We start from the raw sequence: 26,776 nt of genomic DNA, 5'->3' as shown, positions 1-26,776 counted from the left end.
ATTTTCTTTGTAATAGCTTGTTTAAGACTGTAAGGCATCTTACAGATTGCATGTCAGACCACTCTAAATACTGTATACATTTGAAATGTATACCAAGAACAGTCAAATCTGAAAAAAGGGATTTGTTATTTAGTCCAGTCAGCATTATGATTCACACATCTCTGCCATGTGTTTGCAGCTATCTGTGTTTTCTGTCTCTTCAACAGACTAAGAAAGCAGTCTGCACATTAGCTCCATTGCCCAGTAAGAAGGTAGAAAACACAAGAAGCTGCAAAATGTAAATAATTAGTGGCAATAGTATAGAGATCAACTGACTCTTGGGTGCATGCAAGAATAACTTTAACTTACATTTAGAAAAAAATTGATGTATAAAAAGAGTACAAAACATATACTATACAACACACAAAATACATAAACAACCCCTTAAAAAAGGGTTGTTTATGTATATTGTGTGTTGTATAGTATATGTTTTATAGTATGTGGTTTTAGTCTGGGACTGGAAGAGACCGTAGAGTAGGGGTTATGTGCAGGGCCGGTTTAAGCAACAATGGGGCCCCAGGGCAAAATAAACCTGGGGGGCCCCCCCCAACAGATACCCCGGAACAGAAATCGGCATTAAGGGACCTTTTTTGCAGCTGGTATAGTCAGGGTGTGAAGCTCCATTCGGTCGGAGCTCCACATTCTGGCTACTCCAGCCTGCATGGGGGACAAGGGGTTAAAAGGTTTCAGGAGGGGGGACCCCACATAATTTAAAAAAAAATAAAAAATTCCCACACTAAACATAAAAAAATAATAATTGGGAAAATAGGAAAAAATGCCAGGGATCTTCATACAGCCATATTGCAGCTGTATAGCGATCCCTGGCCAAAGCGCTGCAGCTGCGTATCGCCCCCTTGGAAACCGTGTCAGGAAATTTATTGCTCTTTCTTTTGATGCATGTAAAATGACACTACCGTTAGGTCTGCTACTGAAAGTGACATTTACCGCATTTAAAAGTATACTTTTTTCCTTCAAAACTTTAAAATCAATTTTCTCAAAAACTATAATGTCTTTTTGAAAAATTGTTTTTTCATCTTATTTCCAATGATCTCCTTAACATATCCTGCAAATTTAGGGTTTTTAGCATTTAAGGTGGATGTGCTATTAACCGTTAAAGTCGGCGGGTTTTTAAATGTGTATTTTTTTCCTTTGAAACTTTAAAATCAGTTTTCTCCAAAACTATAAGGTCTTTTTGAAAACTTTTTTCCCGTCTTGTAGCCACTGGGGGCCCCTACAAGCCCTGGGGCCATTGCCCCCTTTGCCTCTATGGTAGCGCCGGCCCTTGTTATGTGACTGCACATTTCACAGATACAGTTGTTATGTACCATACTTTTGAATTTGGCACTAGGATTGCTCTTAATCAATTGTTTTTCACTTTGCCTGGAATTTGTCCATAAAGGATAACTGAATTTCAAAGTACAGATTTTTATTACGCATTTAAAAAGCACACACCATGCTTTCCAGGAAAAAAAAAAAAGACAACAATTGACACTCAACAGGTGTCAGAATCTGATGTCCCCAGCATAGTCTAGCAATTTAAAGCGGGATTGTCACCATAAAAATCAAACTTCAACAGCAACTGGTCTGAGTGTATTAAGTGATAAAGATGCTAATCCTGCCTTCAAAACTTTTTCTGCTGTTATGATTTGGAGTTATCATATACCTTAGGAGCAATGGCCCTTTAGTAGTCAGTGCCAAACAGCTGCATGCTGGGGGTTCTTTTTATCTATAATATATTCCTCCTCTTCCATTTATTTCCCTGCCTAGCTGCCTATCTAAAACAAGATCCTCTGCTCACTTGTGTTTACAAGCAAGGCTGAGGTGAATCAGCGATTGGAGGAGAAAAGAAATGGCATCAGGACTTAGCCACAAACTGTGGGCAAAAGACATGGTTCCCACCAGAAACAGAATTCTCTTCATTTACTATATTAAATTAACTGAAATCAAAATGTGAACATTACAATACATGTGTTATGCAAGTAGATCAAGTATTAATCTACTTCTATATGTGTTTTTTCCCAGGCATATTATGGCTAATCGTACTGCTTTAACATAAATGCACCCTCAATCTGGGATTTTCCATTTTCTCAAAACACCATTTGATACTGCCAGCCTCTTTCCCCAATGCACCCTGGCACTGTGGCACCACAGACCTGCAGATTTGGCTTGCATATTTCCTCCTGTGATATGCTAGTTTCTACCACAGCCCAAAGTAATCTTGTACACCAAACCAGATGTGCATGTGTATGAATGTAGTATGAGTTGTGCTTAGCAACTTGCATGCCGTTGTGGGCCAGGAACTGATGCTGACGGCTTCCTTGTATATGTTTTGATACTAAAGAAATGAAACACTCATCTTGTGCGCCTTTGAAAAATTTCATTTCAGCACAAATTTGAATATAATGTCTTTTGTAATGCTGTGTTCCTTACCTGGGTTGCAGTCTGTGAGCAGTGAGCAGATGGAGAGGAGAACTTTAGAAATGGTTAATGCTGGGCTCCAGTTGTCTTTTAGGATATCGAGACAGATGACTCCTTGGCTGTTAATGTTGCAGTGGTAAATCCTCGTCCGAAATGTCACCTACAAAATACGGGCAGACAACATACCAGTTAATCAGTTCACATAACATTTAAATGTTGCAGGCAAACATGTACTATGGCAAAATTAGGTCATATATTATTGATTTAAATATCACCGACATTGCCCACAGCATTTACTGAATAATTCATAAATAATTAATGTCACATACAGAAGATGTGTGAACATTAGATAACTACATGCGATCGGCCATTCACTATCTTGCCACAGTGCTCCATTAAATTTTAGATCAGATCTTAGCAGGAATTTAGCTTTTTACTTCTCATTAGCCGATTTTGCTATGATGTTTTTATCTAATCTAATGTGTAATCTATTAATCCAGTGGCACTCACAATGTGATGTCCCTATCACATTTGCGGTCTAAAGGTGCCCATACATCTAGCGATGTACGGGCAGATGGACCAAGAGACAGATCTCTCTCTGATCAATCTGATCAGGGATCTGGTGGCTGCCCACATAACGCAGGCTAATTCCCTTTCGTTTTAAGTATGAAATCTCTTTGTAATCGGCCTTGTGACCCCGCCTTTTCCTAGCCACTGTCCACCAAATGTTAATGTGCCCACCAAATGCCCATGCATTAAACGCTCCAACTGCTGCGACTGTCCAGCTGATCCTGGTCTTGTCCGCTGCACCCCATGAGCGCAGACGTCACAAGCAGTAACCACGTGGTAACCGCTTTTAACACATGACACGTGTGTGACGTCACACACACACGTCTGGCAGCATTCTGGAAAGTTGGAGACCAGGAGCAGTGGGACAGTCGTGACAGCTGGAGCAGGTGAGTTTTGAATGCTTTGGATTTGAGAGGACAGTGGCTAGGGTCCATTGCATTTGTCCTTCATCGCAATATCACATGCCGTCACTGCCGGGCATCCGATTCACCACGTCAGCCCAAGATCCTTGTTTAATACATTAAACCGATTTTGCCTCAAAATCTGTCAAATTGGTAAACAGCACCGGGTTTCATTTGATGAAATGATCAAATCAAATGGTGGATCACGACACAAAATTGATAGATGAATGGCCACCTTAATATTCCTATTACAGTCTGGTCAATTTGGAAAGAATCCAATTAACCTACTACAAGGGTTTAAAGGGGACCTGAAGTGAGAGGCAGATGGAGGCTACCATATTTATTTCCAGCTGCCTGGCAGTCCAGCCAATCTTTGTGGCTGCAGTAGTGCCTAAATCAACACATGAAACCAGTATGTGGGTAATCCTCTTAGACTCCAGCATTTCATGAACAGGTGGTGTTCCTCAGAGGGACTACAAATGTTGCAGAATAATGCCGGGCAAAGCTGTAGGAAATCACCCTTTAGCCCAAGTAAAGATAAGAGAACAACGTACAGAGCTCAGCAGAACATATATTGCTCATTAATGCACATGGTTCAGCAAGCAAGTAGAATGTATTATTACATTTCAGGTCACTGTGTAGTTTGAGGTCTGTTTAGCTACAACATTAAAGAGGAACGGTAAGGTGGAAATTAAGGGCCAGTTCACACTAGCTTCTGCCCGGCTTCCAGAGGCGTCTCGTTCGGCGGCATCTTTTTTGGGCTTTCAGCAGCATCCCAGCGATTTTTACAAAAAGAAGTGGTAATCAATCCTTGAAGCCAAATGTAGCGTCCAGGGTCGCCTGAAACGCTGGGAAAAAATTGAGATTGGAATCCCACATTTACGCAAACGCCGGGAAAAGCCCGATACCAATGTTCCTACTTACTTCAATGGGAGTGTTTAATGACAAGTCCCAGAAGCCAGCGGCAAACGCCCACCAAGCGTTCATGTGAACCAGCCCTAACTCACCCCCAGTGTGAAGATGATGGCAGGTTTGTAAGGGAGTTCTTAGAGGATAAAAAGTACTGCAGCCAATAAAAACCCAGCTGAAAAAGTGAAGCCCCTCCTACAGAGTAGGACTAATTAAAATCCAGCCTACTGATGCACAAGCAGCTCATTCCTGATTTGCATATGCTGATATTAAAGGCTGCCTATCTCAGCACTCATAGCTCCTACACACTTCAAATTTTGAGGGGAGGGAGGGGACATTCCAAACTATCTCTGCGCCACACTACAGCTTCCCACTTGTTCACAAGATAGCGTCAACATACCCTATCTCAGGAACCAGCGGGACTGGGAGGCTGCAATTTGGCATATAGGTCGTACGGAGGTCATCTCCCAATAAAATGCCTTTTAAAGAGACACTGAAGCAAAAAAAATATATGATATAGTGAATTGGTTGTGTACTATGAATAATTACTAGAAGATTAGCAGCAAAGAAAATATTCTCATACCTTTATTTTCAGGTATATAGTGTTTTTTCTAACATTGCATCATTCTATAATATGTGCAAATTACACAACACTCAGCATTCAAAATGAGTCTTTCAGAGCAGTCTGTGAAGTAATGACCTCTCCTCTAGCAGAGGAAAAGTAAATAGTCCAGGAACAGTTGAGATAATAAAAGTCAGATAACAGCCCTCTCCACCACTAACTTAGTCGGAGAGCTTAAAGGGGCACTATGGCGAAAAATTGTAAAATTTAAAATATGTGCAAACATAGACAAATAAGAAGTACATTTCTTCCAGAGTAAAATGAGCCATAAATGACTTTTCTCCTCTGTTGCTGTCACTTCCAGTAGGCAGTAGAAATCTGACAGAAGTGACAGGTTTTGGACTAGTCCATCTCTTTATAGGGAATTCTCAGGGATTTATTTATTTTTAAAAGCACTTAGTGAATGGCAGTTGCTCTGTCCAACTGCCAAAAAAATGTGTAGCGAGCAGGGAAGCCGGCCAGCTTCATTGTTTAAATCCTTTTTAGGGAATATCTTTATAAAGAATAAAAGCCTTGCTGAGAACCCCCTATGAAGAGATGGACTAGTCCACAACCTGTCACTTCTGTCAGATTTGTACTACCTACTGTAAGTGACAGCAACACAGGAGAAAAGTAATTTATGGCTCATTTTACTCTGGAAGAAATGTACTTCTTATTTGTCTATGTTTGCACATATTTTAAACTTTACAATTTTTCGCCATAGTGCCCCTTTAACCTCCCTGGCGGCTATGCCGCGCAGGAGGATTTCTCAGGGCCTGCTGGGGCGATTCGCCCCATTCAAAGTGCTGTGCGCGCAGCCAGCACTTTGCTAGCCGCGCGCACAGCTCGATCGCCGCCGCTCTGCGGCGATCGCCCGCACGCAGCGGCGAAAGAGGGCCCCCCCCGCCAGAGCCCTGCGCTGCCCGGACCAATGAGTTCCGGGCAGCGCTATGGGCTGGATCGAGTGCGCATGACGTCAGGACGTCGGCTGACGTCCATGTCGCCATGGCGACAGGAGAAGCCAAACAGGGGAACGCATTATATACGCGCTCCCCTGTTTGCTATTGATGCCGGCGACGATCGCACTAGAGGGCCACATGCGCCCTCTAGTGGTGTTTCATGTAGCTACCACTCTGGTAGCTTTACATGAAACAAAAAAAAAAAAAAAACAAACGATTTTTTTGCTCATTTTCAAAAAAAAATTAACCGCCAAGGAGGTTAATGGCTTGTTTGTTATAGAGATAACAACTGGAGTTTCTCAACTCTTCCTGTACTGGAAACAATTACACTGATGTATCTGATCTTAATGTTTTATTTCTTAGCTGTGCTACACATACAAATCATAATATCATCATTTTTTTTTCGCTTCAGTGTCTCTTTAAGCTTAGAATAATTTTGACAATACTTTTTCACCTACGGTACTTAAAGGGTACTTTTTCAATTGAAAAGTTCTAAAAAGATACTTTACAAACAGAAGATAAAAAATAATCTCCTAGGAGAAAACATAGGATGAAAAGTGAATTGCATATGGCCCCCAGTGTTTTAATGCTAAGAAAATATCCATGTAAACTAGTCTCTAATAGTGTGTAAAAATGTAAATGTTTCTATCGATATAGTAAGGGCTGACATTCTCCTATATGTATGTGACTTCCTGCTCAGAAACAAAACATAAATGATATTAAATATTTAACTATCTTCCTTAATATGTCAGGTTATACAAATTTACATAATGAAAGTGGGATTACACTCAAATTTCCTCTATGGTCTTTAACATTTGAGTTGCTTCCAAGGAAATGTAAAGGTTAACACTCAAGCATCTCACTTAATTTAGCTGCTCATTCATAAGCTTGCCATTGCAGGCCAGCACTATCAGATTGTTTTTGAAGTGTACTACAATGTGTAAACAAGGTAGAAAAGATTCTACTGTATCCGGGGGATTATGCTGCAAATTTGTCCTGAATCAATAATATCAGCTTCAATGAGGTATAAAAATATGCATTCGAATGACATCAGACCAGTCTTCTAATATTTCATATTCAAAAGGAACAACTATTCTACACTCAAAAAGCATTTAGACAAATACAACCATGTTTAAGAAGATGAAAAAATACCTCATAGGAGAGAACTCAAGAGAAAAAGCTAATTGCATATGGGCCAAGGTGAATTGGATCGGGCCCTCGGTCTCTGTGGAGGGGCAAGGAGGGTTGATGGAAACCAGCACAAGGGAGTGGCTTCTGTGGGCAGGGTAAGCAGGGGAACAATGGACACTTAAAAATCTAGGATGCTAGATCATTAAGTGACCTCAGAGGACATCTGTACTAACAGTAGTGCTGGCCTTTAAAATTTAGAGGTCTGATACAGCCATGCCTAATAAAGCTTCAGCTTAAATACTTTCAGCTCTGCTAAACAAAAGCATCTACACACGTTAAACCTTTGTCGCCTAAAACAATCTTCACAGATGATTTTTAGCACACAATTTTAGAATGGTCACCAAACACTCTGTTTAGCTATTAACTGAGCAACATGTTCTACACAATGAACAGGGAAGGATGAGTGGGAGTGAGTTGCTGGCACCCACAGCAGTAAATAAGCATGCCTGTAAGCTAACAACACACACTGTAGCTATTGGGGGTGGGGGGGGGGAGGGAGTAGGGAGGTACAATGCATGGTGCACGGTGGAGCGAGAGGGGTAAGGACAGAGAATAATGGGTTCAGCTAGTGCCTGGATGAGATGATGAAGGCAGTTGGACTTAACCCTTACTCAAGAGGAAGAGGGGGGGAACTGGTTCCGCTGTACACACACACTAGATATTTCGCAGAGGAGGAACGGTTGTCTCAGCTGACAACAATCTAGTGTGTGTTTAAAGCTTGAGTTGCAAGTTTTTAAAAGGTAATCTTGTTTATTTAAGTGATTAGCTTTATAACTGAAGTCCCAAGTCCTTTGTAAAATGAAGCTGAATTATCTGTTCTAGACTGGATGGTATTATGATCATTCATACACAAGCAAGGTTTCACTGAATTTACTAATCCTACTGCTAATAGACTGCATGATAATTCGGTTCAGATTCCATGAGCCACAAGGTTGGTTCCCCAGACAGCTGACTGCCATTGTTACACAACACAGTGAACCAAGTATTAAAACATAACAGGATCATACATGTAATAATTTAATAATTAGCAAATGTATTCAAATACAGTTAACCCTTTATTGGGAGCAGATCTACATTTAAACAGTAAAAACTAGAATGTACATAAATATGTATTTGGTGTGTGATGGACACGACAAAGAAAATGTGCTACACTAACCCTGCCAACTGTACAGACATTTTTGATAGGGCTGGTTTGTCTTTATATCAGTCTCCAGTGAGTATGGTTGCTATGTGCTAAATATATATATATTACTTTTTGTGATTCAGTTTTCATTATGTTTAGGTAAAGTCTGCTATTGGTATGTGACCCCAAATGATTAGGAGCCCTACCTCTGAAAAAGAGAATGCTGATCTGTAAAACACACTGTTAGGCGATACACGTGGTTGTAACAATCTTGCTTTGATTTTCTTCAGGTGTGCTATATTAACTGATCAAGATTATACATTTTGTAAATCAGTGTGGGAAATGGCAACATTCATTGACGTATTTTCAAGTTTTACATTTATACCGGGGCTCCCGCTAGGTCCTTGAGGCTGGGAGCACACTAGGCAGTGCAGAAAACCATACATATTACATGTCCAGGCAAGGATGAAGTTGGAAGCAAGCGGACTAAAGGAGGAGCGTGCAAGCCAGGACAGGTAAGTTGGCACCTTCTCAGTGACCGGCATATTACGTAATAACACGCACTGGGTCGCTGAGAAGTGGCACCCAGGTTCCTGTTGAGACAGAGCCCTTAACCATTACATGATCCAACCACCGGAGGGATTGGCAGAGAGGGGCAGCATCAGAGGAGGAAAGGTGGATGAGACTAGCAACAGAGTTCAGTAGGGACTGAAGAGGTTCCAGTCTGTTTTCTGGTAGACCACTGGGTAGGGTATTACAGTAATAAAGATGAGACATGATAAGAGCATGTACTAGCATTTTAGTACCCACTTGTGTAAGGAAGGGATGAATTCTGGAGATATTTTTGAGATGGTATAGCAGGCGGTTGTTAATGTGTTAATATGGGGTTGAAATAAGAGCTTAGAGTCCAGAGTTACTCCCAGACAGTCAGCTTTAGGAGTTGAGGTTAAAGTGGATCCGAGATAAACTTTTACTCATTGCATAATTGTGTTCCTTTCATATAATTTATAGGGCATTCCTCAAGCCAAATACTTTTATTTTGTTTTAATACTCTAATTCCCTATAAACTAAACAAGTCTCGCCCACAGCTTTTCAGAGTGCCTTGGCACTCAGTCCCAGGTAGCAAGGGCTTACAGGAGCTCAGTCTGGGCAGGAGGAGGGGGAGGTGTTACTAGCCATTGATTTCAGAGTCAGAGGGGAGGAGGGAGGAGGAGAGAGGACTAAATTTACACACAGGCAAGCTGATGGCATCTCCAGCCCTTAGCCTGTGACAAACAGAACATGGCTGCCCTCATTGTATCACAGGAATAAATAATCATAAACTTTTGAAACTTTTGCAGATAGATATGCTGTGTAAACTACCTAAACTTTAGATAATATATACTGTATAGACAAGTTACTTGTTATAGTTAGTTTTTCATCTTGGATCTGCTTTAATGGGATATTTTTTTTACATTTACTGTAGCTATAGGTGGGGGGAGTAGAGAGAGATGGAGGAAATATCACAATTTCTGTTTTGTTCATGTTAAGTTTGAGGAAACGGGATGACATGAATGCAGAAGCAGCAGACAGCCAGCCAGGTACTCGAGATAATAGTGTAGAGAGGTCAGGAGCTGAGAGATAGATTTGAGTGTTATCAGCGTAGAAGTGTTACTGGAAAACAAAAGAGCATATTAATTGTCCCAGGCCACGAGTATAGATAGAGAAGAGGAGGTCCTAGAATGGAGCCTTGTGGTACACCAACAGATAGCGGGCATGAATAGGAGGAGTTAGTGTTGGAATAGGAGACAGTGAACGAGAACCCAGACAGGTATGAACTATTCCAAGAATCTGTTAGGCCCTTGACACCCAGTGACGAGAGTGCCTAGAGCAGCAGACCGTGATCCACAGTGTCAAAGGCAGAGGAAAGGTCAAGGAGTATTAGCACAGTAAATTGGCCTTTCGGTTTTGCAATGAGGAGGCCTTTTGCAACTTTATTGATAACTGTATCAGTGGAATGGCAGGGTCGGAAGCAAGACTGGAGGGGGTATAACAAGGAGTTAGTAGACAGGAAGTCAGACAGTTCAAAATAGATGCATCATTCCAGCAGTTTAGAAGCAAAGGGAAGACGCGAGACTGGACGATAATTAGAGATGGTTGTAGGGTACAAAGAAGGTTTTTTGATTAGTAGCATGATGATTGCTTGATTGTTGACCTGGTTAAAGGGGTGACATTTTAAAGCTATTCCATATTGTATCAATTTTGCTAATAAAGTATGATAAAGATATGATAAACATGAAGATGGGGGTGGAGGTGGGGGAGGAGTAGGGAGTTGAAAATCAAGAAGATGCAATGGTATTACAATAAATGATTGATTTAAGAGGAAGCATGATATAATGACATGCCTGTTGGGCTCTGATAAACATCTGGAAGGGAGTTGGAAGCTAACAGTGTAAAAGGCAAGTGTGTTACAGGTTGGAAATTTTGAAAGTACAATAGTGTTTGTTAGGTAATTATTCTTTTTACCCCATGCCACGGGTGAAATCATGAGTTCTATATTTCCTCTGTTTAGATTTATTTTTATAACTTACTGCGTTTTACATTTTTCTGTTTATTACAAGATCTCCTTTTATTTTGACCAGTTTAATGGTTTAGATATGTTATATTTCCTGTAGCACTATATACTTATATATTGAGATACATATACAGTGGGTTGCAAAAGTATTCGCCCCCTTGAAGTTTTCCACATTTTGTCATATTACTGCCACAAACATGAATCAATTTTATTTGAATTCCACATGAAAGACCAACACAAAGTGATGTACACGTGAGAAGTGGAATAAAAATCATACATGATTCCAAACATTTTTTTTTTACAAATAAATAACTGCAAAGTGGTGTGTGCATAATTATTCGGCCCCCTTTGATCTGAGTGCAGTCAGATACCTATAGACATTGACTGATGAGTGCTAATGACTAAATAGAGTGCACCTGTGTGTAATCTAATGTCAGTACAAATGCAGCTGCTCTGTGAGGGCCTCAGAGGTTGTCTAAGAGAATATTGGGAGCAACAACACCGTGAAGTCCAAAGAACACACAAGACAGGTCAGGGATCAAATTATTGAGAAATTTAAAGCAGGCTTAGGCTACAAAAAGATTTCCAAAGCCTTGAACATCCCACGGAGCACTGTTCAAGCGATCATTCAGAAATGGAAGGAGTATGGCACAACTGTACACCTACCAAGACAAGGCCATCCACCTAAACTCACAGGCTGAACAAGGGGAGCGCTGATCAGAAATGCAGTCAAGAGGCCCATGGTGACTCTGGACGAGCTGCAGAGATCTACAGCTCAGGTGGGAGACTCTGTCCATAGGACAACTATTAGTCATGCACTGTACAAAGTTGGCCTTTATGGAAGAGAGGCAAGAAGAAAGGCATTGTTAACAGAAAGCATAGGAAGTCCCGTTTGCAGTTTGCCACAAGCCATGTGGGGGACACAGCATCCATGTGGAAGAAGGTGCTCTGGTCAGATGAGACCAAAATGGAACTTTTTGGCCAAAATGCAAAACGCTATGTGTGGCAGAAAACTAACAGTGCACATCACTCTGAACACACCATTCCCACTGTCAAATATGGTGGTGGCAGCATCATGCTCGGGGGGTGCATCTCTTCAGCAGTGACAGGGAAGCTGGTCAGAATCAGAATCAACTTTATTCGCCAAGTACGGCAGGAGCCGCACCTGGAATTTTTTGTGGACACAACGGCAATTGGCTTGACAACATCAACATGGTACAGATAATAGCTACATACACACTACAGCATTTTGACAGTCAATAGCAGCAGTTGGCAAACAGCACATGGTACAGATCTTAGCTGCAGAGACACCCTGACGTCAATTTAACAGACAGCAGCGGTTCATAGATCAGATGGGCAGGACTATCTTATGCAAAACGCGCGATCTCATTCAAAACAGAGCCCCAGGACTTTACGCCAATTGCCGTTAGGCGGTCCTGGGGCCGCTGCCGTGGCCACGCCCATCGGCGTGACGCGGTCAGCAAAAGGTCAGAGTTGATGGAAAGATGGATGGAGCCAAATACAGGGGAATCTTGCAAGAAAACCTCTTGGAGACTACAAAAGACTTGAGACTGGGGCGGAGGTTCACCTTCCAGCAGGACAATGACCCTAAACATAAAGCCAGTGCAACAATGGAATGGTTTAACCTCTTGAGGACTGCTGTGTTAAACCCCCCTAAAGACCAGGCACATTTTCATTAAATTGGCCACTGCAGCTTTAAGGCCAAGCTGCAGGACCGCAAAACACTGCACACAAGTGATTCCTCCCCCCTTTTCTCCCCACAAACAGAGCTCTCTGTTGGTGGGGTCTGATCGCCCCCCCCCCCCCCCAGTGTTTGTTTGTTTATTTTGGTATGTTTATTTGGGTGTTTTTTAAATAAAAATTGTGTTTTTTTTCCTCCCCTTGTATACTCCCCTCCCTCCGCCATCCAATCCCTGTGATCATCTGTCATAGGCTTCAGCCTATGACAGCCGATCACCTCTGTGGCTCACGGCTGTCCCCAGTACATCGCTGCTGCTGATCGCAGCGCTGTACGGGTAATTAGACGGCGATTACGCCGTCTAACAGTCTCACGAGCGGCAATAGCCGCTCGGAGACTGAAGAGGGGGCGAAGCTCCGCACTCCGAGAATGAGATGCGAGCGCAGCGTGCGCGCGATCTCATTCAAAACAGAGCCCCAGGACTTTACGCCAATTGCCATTAGGCGGTCCTGGGGCCGCTGCCGTGGCCACGCCCATCGGCGTGACGCGGTCAGCAAAAGGTTAAAACAAAACATACCTATGTGCAGCCTCGGACTGACCCACCGAAGTACCGAGGATTTGCTCGGTAGTCCCCGCCTCCACATCTCCAGTGGGCCCCTCCTCCACTCCTAGGGTGAACAAATCCCAGCCTGCAGCATAAAGTTTCTCCTCTCAGCGTATGAATCATTCATGCTGAGAGGCTGCTGCAGGCTCAGGCTGGGCTGTGTGTGTCATGTAGCTCCGCCCCCCCGTGATGCTGGGCTGGGGCGGCAAGGTTCAAAGGCTCCAGCCCAGCGTGAAGAAGAAATACACATCGGCCAGCCAGTAAAAGAAGTGAAGTGCGGGACTCAGGAAGAGGTAGGGGCCAGTGCCACTGAAAACAGGGGTGGGAGAATGATGAGCTGCAGCAGCTTCTTCCCCAGACCATCAGAATTAAATTGCCATCGCTACTGAAGCCATTTAAACGGGCTGAGAATGATCCTGCCATCCACCCTGACTGTCACTCTCCCTGTTAGAAGTTATGGAGGTGTCTAGTTTCCCCCTGCAGTAGTGAACTTGGCACTAACTGCTCTAACCCCGCCCCCTGCTCTGTCCTGTGCTACGTGAGCCTTATGGAGCTGCTGGGACTGATGGTCAGAAGGCCTCAGCAAACACATACACCATACAGTGTTCCCTGAGTGTGGCTGCAGCATGGGGAAGGGAGGCAGGTGAGAGACTGGGCTGTTGTGAATTGCCTGGCTGCTATATCCCCGATTTCCCTCCCCACAAGATGCTCAGCAGGCTGCATGTGTTCTGTACTGTCTTCAGTCACCTCGGCTCTGGCAGCTGCACGTTTATCTACTCTGTGACCTTTGCTGACATATCACCCTGATTTGCATCCACACAGGCAGCCCACCCAGCAGCATGATATCTGCCTCTGCTTAGTCACATGTAGCCCTTCATATCTGTATTCCTAAACTCTGCAGAACAGACTTCTGCCTCCTCTGTAACCCCGGCAAGGCTCATACTGTAGCTTGCCACAAGGTAGTTTGAGCACTGAGGTGCTGGGAGGATTACAGAGTACAGCTGATGTAGGGAAAGTGGGCTTCAGATGGTTAATTCTGCACACTTAAGCCCCATCTACACGATACGATTCTTTGTCCGGTTCGATCAATCACGATTCTATTTACGATCCGATTTAAATCCAACATGTCCGATCGGGATTCGATTCAATTCGATTTGCCATTGTTTTGCAATGGCAAATCGAATTGAATCAAATCGAATCCTGATCAGACATGTCGGATTTAATTGGATCGTAAATAGAATCGTAATCGAATTGCACAAATAATCATATCGTGTAGATGGTACTTTAAGGGAACAACAAGCCAGATAATGGGGTCAGGTAGGGCTGGGAACTGTGGAAGTCCTGTCAGTTGGTCCAAGGTTTTGTGACGAGGATTCCTGCAGACAATGAATAAAGTATTGTGAGTGTCACTGATGTGCACCGTATCAGGGCATGATACAGCAACAGCTTCGTTCCCTCCTTGCTGATGCCAGGTAGCCATTGCCCTGTCAAATTGTTGTGGAACAGGACGGGAATTGGGGGCTCTGTCTGTGGAGGTGGCCAGGGACCGGATAAGAGATGCCAACTTCTGCATTGTTATAGTGCAGGCTACAAACACCAATGCCGTCCAGTTCCAAAATGCTTTACATTACACCTGCATCAGGGCCATGTGAGTCAGGATATGGACTTCAGTATCCCCATCTACTCCATTATGTTCAGGCATCACAGCTCAGAGCATTAACTGAGAGACTCACAAATATTACGTACGAGGAGTCCAAGTCATGTCGTATTGATTTCATTTTACAAAAATGAAAACTGATTTAAACCAATTAACTTATCTGTATGTTTTTGGGATGTGGGAGGAAACCGTAATGCTCGGATGAAACCCACGCAGACACGAGAACATAAAAGCTCCATGCAGATAGTGCCCTGGCGGGGATTCAAACTGGGGACGCAGTGCTGCAAGGCGAGAGTACTTACCACTACGCCACAGTGCTGCTGACATGCCAGACCCATGGGATGAGAAGGGAGGGGGGGAGAGGTTTTAACAGGATTTATACTTCTTAAAGAGAACCCGAGGTGGGATTTAATTATGTTAGTGGGGCACAGAGGCTGGTTGTGCACACTAACACCAGCTTCTGTTGCCCCATGGTGTGCCTCCAGGACCCCCCTGCGCGCCGCTATACCCCACGCAGTGCTAGCGACACACAACGTGTCGCCAGCACAATGTTTACCTATGCCTTCTGTTAGCGCCGCTCCCCCGCCTCCTCCGTATCGGCGCTACCCGCCCGCGTCACTTTCCTCCAATCAGCGGGAGGGAAGGGACGCCGGCGGGTAGTGCCGATGCGGGGAGCGGCGCTAACAGACAGGCATAGGTAAACATTGTGCTGGCGACACGCTGTGTGTCGCTAGCACTGCGTGGGGTATAGCGGCGCGCAGGGGGGTCCTGGAGGCACACCATGGGGCAACAGAGGCTGGTGTTAGTGTGCACAACCAGCCTCTGTGCCCTACTAACATAATTAAATCCCACCTCGGGTTCTCTTTAAGCCTCCTTTAGTCTGTCAGCTCCCTCAGTGTTTTTACTTTACCCTCCATTCTGCCATTATCAGCCCAGTAGTAGTGGACTACTGCGCACGCACAGCACTGTCCACATGCCTCCTCAATCATGCTTCATTGCCAGGAACGTTCTGTGTCTGTGCAGTTAAAGCAAAACTGAAAAAAAAAAAGTTTGACTTGTCTGGTGCTTCTGCAATCCCCTTGTAGCCTTCCTTTCCGATGCCGGTCCTCCTTGATCCTCCTTTCTCCCGCCCCAAGTTACTTTCAGCTCAGTCGACTTGACAACTGCTCCTGCATGCCCCGGGCCACATGTATCTTATTCTGCAATAGTGCAGGACACTTTTGCAGGCAGGAAAGAAACGGGTGGCTTGCCATAGACTTACAAGTCCACAGTACCAAAAGTAGCTAGCGGCGGGAGAACGGAGGAATGTGGAGGACCAACGCGGGACAGGAAGGCTGCAAGGGGCTGGCAGAAGCAACAGGTTAGTAAAACACTTTGTTTTTTTATTACAGTTCCGATTTAAGGCTTGTAGCTGCGCAGGCGCAGAATACTCTTGACTATGGGAGCACGACTGAGGAGACTCTGGGGCAACGCATGCGCAATAGTCCCGACTGAGCTGAGTTGTGTTGACAGCGGCAGAACAGAATGGACCAGATGGACACTGAGGAGTTGATGGACCACAGGGACTGGAATAAGCCCCAGGTAAGTATAACTCCTTTTCTCCCCCTGATGACAGGCTGTGGAATTAAGGACCACTAGACACCAGGGAACTGTATAGGGGAAGGAGGGGACAACTAGACACCAGTGAACTGTATAGAGGCAGAAGGACCACTAGATTATAGGGAACTGTATAGGGGAGGGTGCACAAGATGCCAGGAAACTTTTATAGGGCAAGGAGGAGGTCCACTAGACACTAGGAAACTGTAGAGGAAAGAAAGATCCACTAGACTTCAGGGTACTGTATGGGGAAGTTGGGCCACTAGAATTCAGGGAACTGCATAAGGGAGGGTGGACCCCTAGACTCCAGGGAATTGTATAAGGGAGGGAAGGGTCCACTTGATGCCAGGGAAATGTATATTGGAGGGAGGAGGTCCACTAGACTCCTCAGGATTGCTGCATTTCTTACTACTTGGAGACACTTGACATTAATTGCCATTGCTCACAATCAAATGATTACAACCATATCTTGCCTAGTGTGCTATATTTGTATGATGTATTTATATCTTCTGCAGCACTTTACAGAGTACAAAGTCATGTCACTGACTGTCCTCAGAGGAACTCACTCTAATCCTACCATAGCCATAGTCTAATGTCCTACCATATTATTATTATATATTTATATAGCACTGACATCTTCTGCAGGACATTACAGAGTACATAGTCATGTCACTGGCTGTCCTCAGAGGAGCTCACAGTCTAATCCTACCATAGCCATAGTCTAATGTCCTACCATATTATTATTATGTATTTATATAGCCCTGACCTCTCCTGCAGCACATTAGAGTACATAGTCATGTCACTGACTGTCCTCAGAGGAGCTCACAATCTAATCCTGCCATAGTCTAATGTCCTACCATATTATTATTATGTATTTATATAACACTGACATCTTCTGCAGGACATTACAGAGTACATAGTCATGTCACTGGCTGTCCTCAGAGGAGCTCACAGTCTAATCCTACCATAGCCATAGTCTAATGTCCTACCATATTATTATTATGTATTTATATAGCCCTGACCTCTCCTGCAGCACATTAGAGTACATAGTCATGTCACTGACTGTCCTCAGAGGAGCTCACAATCTAATCCTGCCATAGTCTAATGTCCTACCATATTATTATTATGTATTTATATAACACTGACATCTTCTGCAGGACATTACAGAGTACATAGTCATGTCACTGGCTGTCCTCAGAGGAGCTCACAATCTAATCCTACCATAGCCATAGTCTAATGTCCTACTATATTATTATTATTATTATTATGTATTTATATAGCACTGACATCTTCTGCAGGACATTACAGAGTACATAGTCATGTCACTGACTGTCCCCAGAGGAGCTCACAATCTAATCCTATCATAGTCATAGTCTAATGTCTACCATAATATTATTATGTATTTATATAGCACTGACATCTTCTGCAGCACTTTACAGAGTACATAGTCATGTCACTGACTGACTATGGTAGGATTAGATTGTAAGCTCCTCTGGGGACAGTCAGTGACATGACTATGTTCTCTGTAAAGTGCTGCAGAAGATGTCAGTGCTATATAAATACATAATAATAATATGGTAGGACATTAGACAATGACTATGGTAGGATTAGATTGTAAGCTCCTCTAGGGACATAGTCTAATGTCCTACCATATTATTATTATGTATTTATATAGCACTGGCATCTTCTGCAGCACTTTACAGAGTACATAGTCATGTCACTGGCTGTCCTCAGAGGAGCTCACAATCTAATTCTACCATAGTCATAGTCTAATGTCCTACCATATTATTATGTATTTATACAGCACTGATATCTCCTGCAGCACATTACAGATAACATAGTCATGTCACTGACTGTCCTCAGAGGAGCGCACACTCTAATCCTACCATAGTCAGTCTAATGTCCTACCATATTATTATTATGCATTTATATAGCACTCAGATCTTCTGCAGCACTTTACAGAGTACATAGTCATGTCACTGACTGTCCTCAGAGGAGCTCACAATGTAATCAATTTCATATGTATGGTAACTAGGACATTACTTTATATAAATACTATGCAAAGATTTGCTGGGCAGCGGTGTCTCAATTACAATGCTGCTATGTACATTTGGCCCTGTCCATGATACCTCACGGCCACGCCCACCTTCTGGTACATGGTCACGCCCCTTTTTCAACGCGATCATGGGATGAGTGGGCCCCAGGTTGAAATTTCTCTGGTGGGCCCCTAGGGTCCCAGTCCGACCCTGCCTATGTGTTAGAATGGCCCACCTAAGTCCAGATCTAAATCCAATCGAGAATCTGTGACAAGATCTGAAAACTGCTGTTCACAAACGCTGTCCATCTAATCTGACTGAGCTGGAGCTGTTTTGCAAAGAAGAATGGGCAAGGATTTCAGTCTCTAAGCTGCAAAGCTGGTAGAGACATACCCTAAAAGACTGGCAGCTGTAATTGCAGCAAAGGTGGTTCTACAAAGTATTGACTCAGGGGGCTGAATAATTACGCACACCCCACTTTGCAGTTATTTATTTGTAAAAAATGTTTGGAATGATGTATGATTTTCGATCCACTTCTCACATGTACACCACTTTGTATTGGTCTTTCACGTGGAATTCCAATAAAATTGATGCATGTTTGTGGCAGTAATGTGACAAAATGTGGAAAACTTCAAGGGGGCCGAATACTTTTGCAAGCCACTGTATATGTTTGACATTGTCAAAAACTACTAAAATCCGCTAACACCATATATCATCTGTCTAGGACATGTGCTGTGTTTATTTTCTTTTAATTGTGAAAAGGTGGCCAGTAATCTATTGGTCGTAATGTGTATGACTAATATGTTGTATATGTGCCACAATAAAAAGATTTAAAAACAAACAAAGCACACCTGACAGTCTCCACATCCCTCTCACTTCAGGTTCCCTTTAAAAAGTTATTCAGGGTCATGGGATTGTGAAGAGATGAGTGAGGAGAAGTATGGCAGCTTTGCAAGGGAAAGGGTGTCCCTCAGCTGGAACGGCACATTTTTATAATGCTGGAAGTTTTCTGAAGCAGTGCTTTTCTCCACTGTTGCTGTGCCACTCTGGACTGTCTTCTCAGCTGTTCAATGGGATTAGTCAGCTAGGGCTGTCTGTTGATGCAGCAGGGGTGAATTTTGGTGAGAGGGGCAGCTGAATGCATGACAGCAGAGACTATGTTGCAATAGTGAGTGGATGCTGTCACAGATTGTGAATGCTATAAGGTTGTGATCCGAAAGGGTAAAGAAAGTTACACACACAGGTTACAGATCTCACACACACACACACACACACACACACACACACACACACACACACACACACACACACACACACACACACACACACACACACACACACACACACACACACACACACACACACACAGTAAAGGTTACAGATAATGCCTTTTATCTGTTTTTAAATGCCAGACAGGGGGCAAAATCTATACCCCAGCAGTCATGACAATGTGAAATATGACTCAACCATAGAAAAGCGTAAAATAGGTTAAGTGATGAATATCAGAGAGCTCACAATGCTGGTAATAGAAACTCAATGGAGTATATAAAGCCACGTTTTTGCCTACTCAGATAAAATTGGGCCGGTAATACCTAAAGGTTACTCTGCCTACAGCTATCACAAAATATGTCTTTAAACAGCTGTCAGGAGTATTTGGAGAAATGAACCAGAAATATGAATTCCTGCAGGTCATGGTAAGATAAGATCACACTGCTTTCAGCTAACAAATTGATACTATAAATTTAAAAGTGAGGTATAAGGTAAAGAAAACAAAAATGAGATAAAGTGAAGTAACGCTTTGTACTATTACAGGTTATCAATAAAGGCTCTCACAGTTGGAGTAGGACTATCGTGCTTAAAGAGAAGTTGAAGTCAGAGGGATATGGAGTCTGCCATATTTGTTTCCTGTTAGAAAATATCTGTTGCCTGGCCGATAAGCTTACCTTTGAATTCAGTAGTTCTGGGTTACATATTGAGAACAAGCATGCAGCCACTAGAGTCAAAACTAGGGAGATGCAAATAGTTCTGAGTTGATGCAGGATTATACAAATGTTTGCAGCTTGAAAATGGATCCCAAAAACAGATCCTGGAATCTGATTGGTTAATTTTCCTGCTGCATACATTTGCGGACTTTGCATAATTGTCCATCAACTCAGAACTATTTGAATATTATTTAAAATCTCTAGTCAGAACATGTAACAACTAGTTCTGGACACATTAGGCAGAAGGTATTAGGCTTGGTACATTCACTATGGGATCTGTAGCTAACCATTTAGGCAATCGATTTTTCTGATTGGCTAAGGCAAAGCACATCATAACCACCACTCATTCTTATTGCAAAAAAATAACTACTGCAACTTCTCTTAGCCTATCAAGCTTGGATGTCATATGTGCAAAAGGAAGTTTTCCATTTTATCAAAAACAGCTTATTGGACATTCAGGAAATTGTATGCGTCATAATCCTTGCTGTTACACTGATCCGACTGGCCATTTAATGTTATGATTGCATAGCTTAAAGTGAACCAAGCACCATTTTTAGCACCCAGGGCATCTCAATAGCACATGAAACATACATGCCAACAATGTGCCTCACTATTAAAACCTTCAATCTTATCTCTTCTTTTTACATTTAAACGTTTAGCAGAGACCTTTATTATCATACTTCCTCCTAATTCCAAGGCCTGGCCGACCACAGAAATTGCAGGCAGATAAGGACTGCTGTAATGATTTTATTGCACATATTAGCAGAGAACAAACAAAAGCTTTCATCAGCAAGTGGGGGTGGAGAAATGGGATATTATGCTTCGAGTTTAGCTAGCAAAACCACAGATGCTATCTTCCAAGCTTCCCCTGGATCAATAATGGCCAGTTAGAAGGGGAGAGGGGAACTTGGCAGCTCCTATAGCTGTAAGAAACCAGGACAAACTGCAGAAATAAAAGTGGTCCTTGGTTCCCTTGCAGACTCGGTTTCCACTACAGCAAACAATTGACATTTTCTGTCTTGTAGCTGCAATGGAAAACTAACTGACAGTGAACGGAACCAATTTTATAAATAGGAACCATTCACACTTGTCAGTCTGAAACAGATCCGTTACAGCATGCAGGACTCACTCTCAACCGGACCACAATGGACTATCAAACACTACAATGGCCTCAATTCACTAAGATCATGCTGGAGATAATAAGGCAAGAGAAAACTTATCACCACACAGCGAGAGAGTTATCTTATCTCTTCATTCTTTAAGTTACCTCCTCTGTAGTTAAGTTACCTCCTGTGTAGTTATTTTCACACGCAGTTAATTAACAGCCTTTCTTTAACTTTAGAATTCTGGAGTTATTTTAAGGATTGAAGAGTTAACAAAGACAGAAGAGTTAACTTTAGGTTTGCCTGAGGTAAAATGTTTCCTGAATACTACATGCCTCGTCAGTAAGGTAATAACTATAGAAACGTTATTTAAGTGGATCCGAGATGAATTTTTACTCATTGCATAATTGTGTTCCTTTCTTATTGTTTATTGGGCATTCCTCAAGCCAAATACTTTTTTGTTTTAATACTCTAATTCCCTATAAACTAAACAAGCCACGCCCACAGGTTTTCAGAGAGCCAAGGCATTTTCAGACAGTAGCGAGGGCTCATGGGAGGTCAGTCTGGGCAGGACTAGGGGGAGGTATTACTAGCCAGAGATTCCAGAGGCAGAGGGGAGGAGGAGGAGGGGGGATTAGGTTTTTTTCACAGGCTGAGTGCTCAAGATGCAGATAAGCTTGCCTCTGTGTAATGTTTACAAACAACATGGCTGGCAGGTATCTCCAAAGTCTGGCCTGGGTGCCAAATGTAGCCTGCCAAGAACTCTATAGGTGTTAATTCCATGTAGCCCGCAGGCCGTAGCTGAGGTGCCGCTTACAGGGGCCACTTTATGTAGCTGTTCTGCCTCCTCCTTTACTCGCCTGTAGGTTATCAACCACCACTGTAGCAGTAGCAGCTGAAACTGTGCCAGTAGCTGAAAGGAACATGCTAACTGCACAAGGTATATGGGTTATTTCCTGTGGAAATGTTTTATTTGACAAAATGTCTCACAGCACAGTGTACCAAACTGCAACCAGCAAAAACAGTGTTTATTTTGCTAGTTTGGTCCCCTGGCATTCTCAAAAACAGCGATATGACCCCTGACCTAAAAAGTGTGGACACCCCTGTGTTATTGGAATGAAAAATAGCAGCCAATCACAAAGTCCTTGATAAAAGCAGCACTATCGCTGTCTATGTGCATGGAAATCAGCCCATCTGAAGGCACAGCAGTATTCCTTTTAGTTTGCCCTTGCAGAAACTCTTTTCAATAACGCCTATAACCAATGATGGACTCCCTATGGATTACACAGCACAAAGTGTGGAGCTACTCAATTACCACAGCTGTAAGAAAGCAGAGCAGACATGAATAATAGCAGGCAGAGAAGATATACATTAGCTATGCGATACAACAATAATTACATTTACATTGCTAAGCTGCTGAGGCATTTTTCATTAAGAACAATCTCATTATTATGTTTAAGATGAAACTGTCTTGGGTGTAAATCATCAGCATAATAATGAACTTAAACTGTACTTTGTAACACAATTACTTTACTAAATGTGTTATTTATATATAGACTGAAAACTTGCAGTTTGTATCCTCTGTTTCTCCTGCGTTCTTCACGTTCTTTAGTCACCGTCACATTTATGCATCTGTATTACCAGCTGATGTTAGCGTTTCACCTTGCAGGGTCATGGAAGAATACATAATATACTGCATAGCTATATAACCAAATGAAGATAAAGTCCCTTGTGGGAATAAATCCCACGACTCTACAGCAACCTCTTTCAACCCTTTTTACCCTGGAACCCTACAAATAATTTCCATACATCTAGGATCCACTGCATAACAGTTATGCTTTAGCAGCTTCGGACGATGGATTTTGTAGAAGGCGGTAGATTTAAAAGTGGGTGTGGCTAAAACTAACAGCCACGCAGAGCCATGGCTACCATAGGGGCAACCTGAGCAATTGCTTCAAGGTCCCTGAGCACTGCTGGCCCCCCCAGGACTCCTTTTGACTTGTGCTCCTTGTGTTCATCTTCGCTGGCTGCATTTTCTCCAAAAACTGGCAAATGTCATTACATAACACGCGTCAGGTCACTAACAAAATGTGCTCCCGTGAGGATGAAGATGAGAGCACACGGACAAATGGAGCAGCACGTTGGGACAGCCGAGTTGCGCTCCTGCCAAGATTAGTTTAGAGGCCCTGAGAAGCAGAAGTCGGGGGTGGGGGAGACATTGGGTGGCCTGATAATGCTTGGAGGACCCAGGGGTGAATTTACTGCTTTATTGTAGCTTGAACTGACCCTCCAGCAGCTATAGTTATCCCGCACCCAATTCGTCCACTAAATGAGCCAGAGATACGTAAAATAAATCTGACTGCCCGAAGGACAAATTAAAAGTCTGGACTGTCTGGCTTCTGCCTGGTAGGTATTGCTTTTCATTGTGAACATAGAGGTATAAGAAAAGCCTGTATATTTTTCTTTTGATCTCACGCCATGAAAAACTTAGGGGTCAGTTATAAAGGAGGGGAGATGTGGAAATTACAGCATTTTCCTGGAGATCTGAAAATAATCAGCTTACATGATCACCATTTTCAGCGATTTCCACCACTGGGTGATCAGCCAAACGTTCACTTTATAGATTGTCAAAGGGCGCTCACCACTTTGAAAGTGGGAATTTTTTATGCCACAAGCTTCACTGGTGAAAATGGGTGTTTGTGTCAATCACCCTGATCATCAATCTGTGGACGATCCACGGGAGAAGTACAAATAACCATTTTAGGATGATCATGGTAGGTAATCAAAGCACTCAAGACCACTATAAAAAACAAACAGATCAACCCTTCAAAAATACAGCAATCTTAATGTGTACCTGAAGTGACATGTGACTTGATGAGATAAACATATACACATATAGACGTAGCCCTACTTAGAAATGATCTGAAGTCCCTTTCTGTTTTCCTGTACAGCAAGTGTTAAAAAAACAACAACAAAAAAACTTTAATTGTTATTTATACAAAAAAGCGTGTCCATAGTTTGTTAAATTCAGTCCAGTTTTCTAACAGTGATTAGAATGCAGAACAGCTGAGAAACAATGGTATACGGATTCACTGAGGTTTTACTTCAGGAAAGTTTAAAGTACAACTGTAGCGAGATCTATATAGAGGCTTCCATATTTATTCCCCCTTAAAGAGACACTGAAGCGAAAAAAAAATTATGATATTATGATTTATATGTGTAGTACAGCTAAGAAATAAAACATTAAGATCAGATACATCAGTCTAATTGTTTCCAGTACAGGAAGAGTTAAGAAACTCCAGTTGTTATCTCTATGCAAACAAGCCATTAAAGCAGGCCATACACTGGCTCGATTCCCGGCCGTTTCGACAGCAGATTCGATCCTGGGATCGAATCTGCTGCCAATCGTTCGCGGTAAACGCAGCCGCCGATCCGATTTCCTCCCGAAATCGGATCGGTCCGTCGATCGCGCCGTGCGGGAAATTACCCTCGATCGCCCGCGGGTAAAGTGCGCGTCGCTAGCGGCGGCCGATCCGATCAAGTATACATTACCTGAGGCTGGCTCCCGGGCGTCTTCTCCACGCTGCACGGCTCTGTTCCGGCTCCATCCATCCCGGCGCTTCCTGTGTCACTGCAGTGACCAGGAAGTTCAAATAGAGGGCGCTCTATTTGAACTTCCTGGTCACGGAGTAACACAGGAAGCGCCGTAATGGATCCGGAACAGAGCCGTGCACTGCGGAGAAGATGCCCGGGAGCCAGCATCAGGTAATGTATACGGGGGGGGGGGGGGGACAGGCGGCAGGAGCAGCTCAGCAGATGGTGAATCGGTTTCAGGCTGAAATCGATTCACAATCTGTTTGCAGTAAAGGCAGCCATACGATCCCTCTCTGATCAGATTCGATCAGATAGGGATCTGTCAGCTGGTTGATCTAATGGCACATCGACCAGTGTATGGCCACCTTAACTCTCCGACCAAGTTTAGTCGTGGAGAGGGCTGTTATCTGACTTTTATTATCACAACTGTTTTCTTTTCCTCTGCTAGAGGAGAGGTCATTAGTGCACAGACTGCTCTGAAAGACTCATTTTGAATGCTGAATGTTGTGTAATCTGCACATATTATAGCATGATGCAATGTTAGAAAAAACACTATATACCTGAAAATAAAAATATGAGAATATTTTCTTTGCTGCTAATCTTCTAGTAATTATTCATAGTACACAACCAATTCACTATATCATATTTTTTTTTTCGCTTCAGTGTCTCTTTAACCACTTGCCGACCGCGCACTCATACCGCGCGTCGGCAAAGTGGCAGCTGCAGGACCAGCGACGCAGTATTGCATCGCCAGCTGCAGGCTGATTAATCAGGAAGCAGCCGCTCGCGCGAGTGGCTGCTTCCTGTCAATTCACGGCGAGGGGCTCCGTGAATAGCCTGCGGGCCGCCGATGGCGGCTCGCAGGCTAAATGTAAACACAAGCGGAAATAATCCGCTTTGTTTACACTGTACGGCACTGCTGCGCAGCAGCACCGTAAGGCAGATCGGCGATCCCCGGCCAATCAGCGGCCGGGGATCGCCACCATGTGACAGGGGACGTCCTGTCACTGGCTGCACAGGACGGATAGCGTCCTGTGCCGCCCGGAACACCAGGGGGGCCAGGTAGGAGAGGGAGGGGGGGGATTTCGCCGCGGAGGGGGGCTTTGAGATGCCCCCCCCGCAACACCGGCAGGCAGGAGCAATCAGACCCCCCCAGCACATCATCCCCATAGTGGGGGAAAAAGGGGGGCGATCTGATCGCTCTGGATGCACCCTGATCTGTGCTGGGGGCTGTAGAGCCCACCCAGCACAGATCACAAATAACAGCGCTGGTCCTTAAGGGGGGGTAAAGGGTGGGTCCTCAAGTGGTTAAGCAATACCAGTTGCCTGGCAGCCCTGCTGAACTATTAGGATGTAGTAGTGTCTGAACAACAACAGAAACAAGCATGCAGCTAATCTTGTAATTTCCGACATTAATGTCGGAAACACCTGATCTGCTGCATGCTTGTTCAGGGTCTATGGCTAAAAGTATTAGAGGCAAAGGATCAGCAGGACAGCCAGGCAAGTGGTATTTCACAAAAGAAAAAAACAACAACATGGCAGCCTCCCTTCAGTTGTCTTTTAAAGAAGGGCTCAGGAACCTTTTTGGCTGAGAGAGCCATACAATCCACATATTTTAACCACCCTGGCGTTCTGATTAAATCGCCAGGGTGGCTGCGGGAGGGTTTTTTTTAAATAAAAAAAAAACTATTTCATGCAGCCAACTGAAAGTTGGCTGCATGAAAGCCCACTAGAGGGCGC

General features: G+C 43.5%; 1 protein-coding gene across 2 annotated transcripts in view; it reads right to left on the bottom strand.

Annotated features, from left to right (window-relative positions):
* Nucleotides 1–26,776, bottom strand: part of UBE2E2 (ubiquitin conjugating enzyme E2 E2) — a 378,397-nt gene that overhangs the window by 44,570 nt on the left and 307,051 nt on the right. For both annotated transcript variants that reach the window (XM_068236135.1, XM_068236136.1), the window contains exon 5: nucleotides 2,470–2,617. In XM_068236135.1, coding sequence (XP_068092236.1) covers nucleotides 2,470–2,617 — 148 coding nt within the window. The remainder of the gene's footprint in view (nucleotides 1–2,469; nucleotides 2,618–26,776) is intronic.

Source organism: Hyperolius riggenbachi, chromosome 5 (assembly GCF_040937935.1).
Source record: "Hyperolius riggenbachi isolate aHypRig1 chromosome 5, aHypRig1.pri, whole genome shotgun sequence".
Taxonomy (NCBI): domain Eukaryota; kingdom Metazoa; phylum Chordata; class Amphibia; order Anura; family Hyperoliidae; genus Hyperolius; species Hyperolius riggenbachi.
The sequence above is the reverse complement of the archived record's forward strand: the minus strand, read 5'-3'. Positions and strand labels throughout refer to the sequence as shown.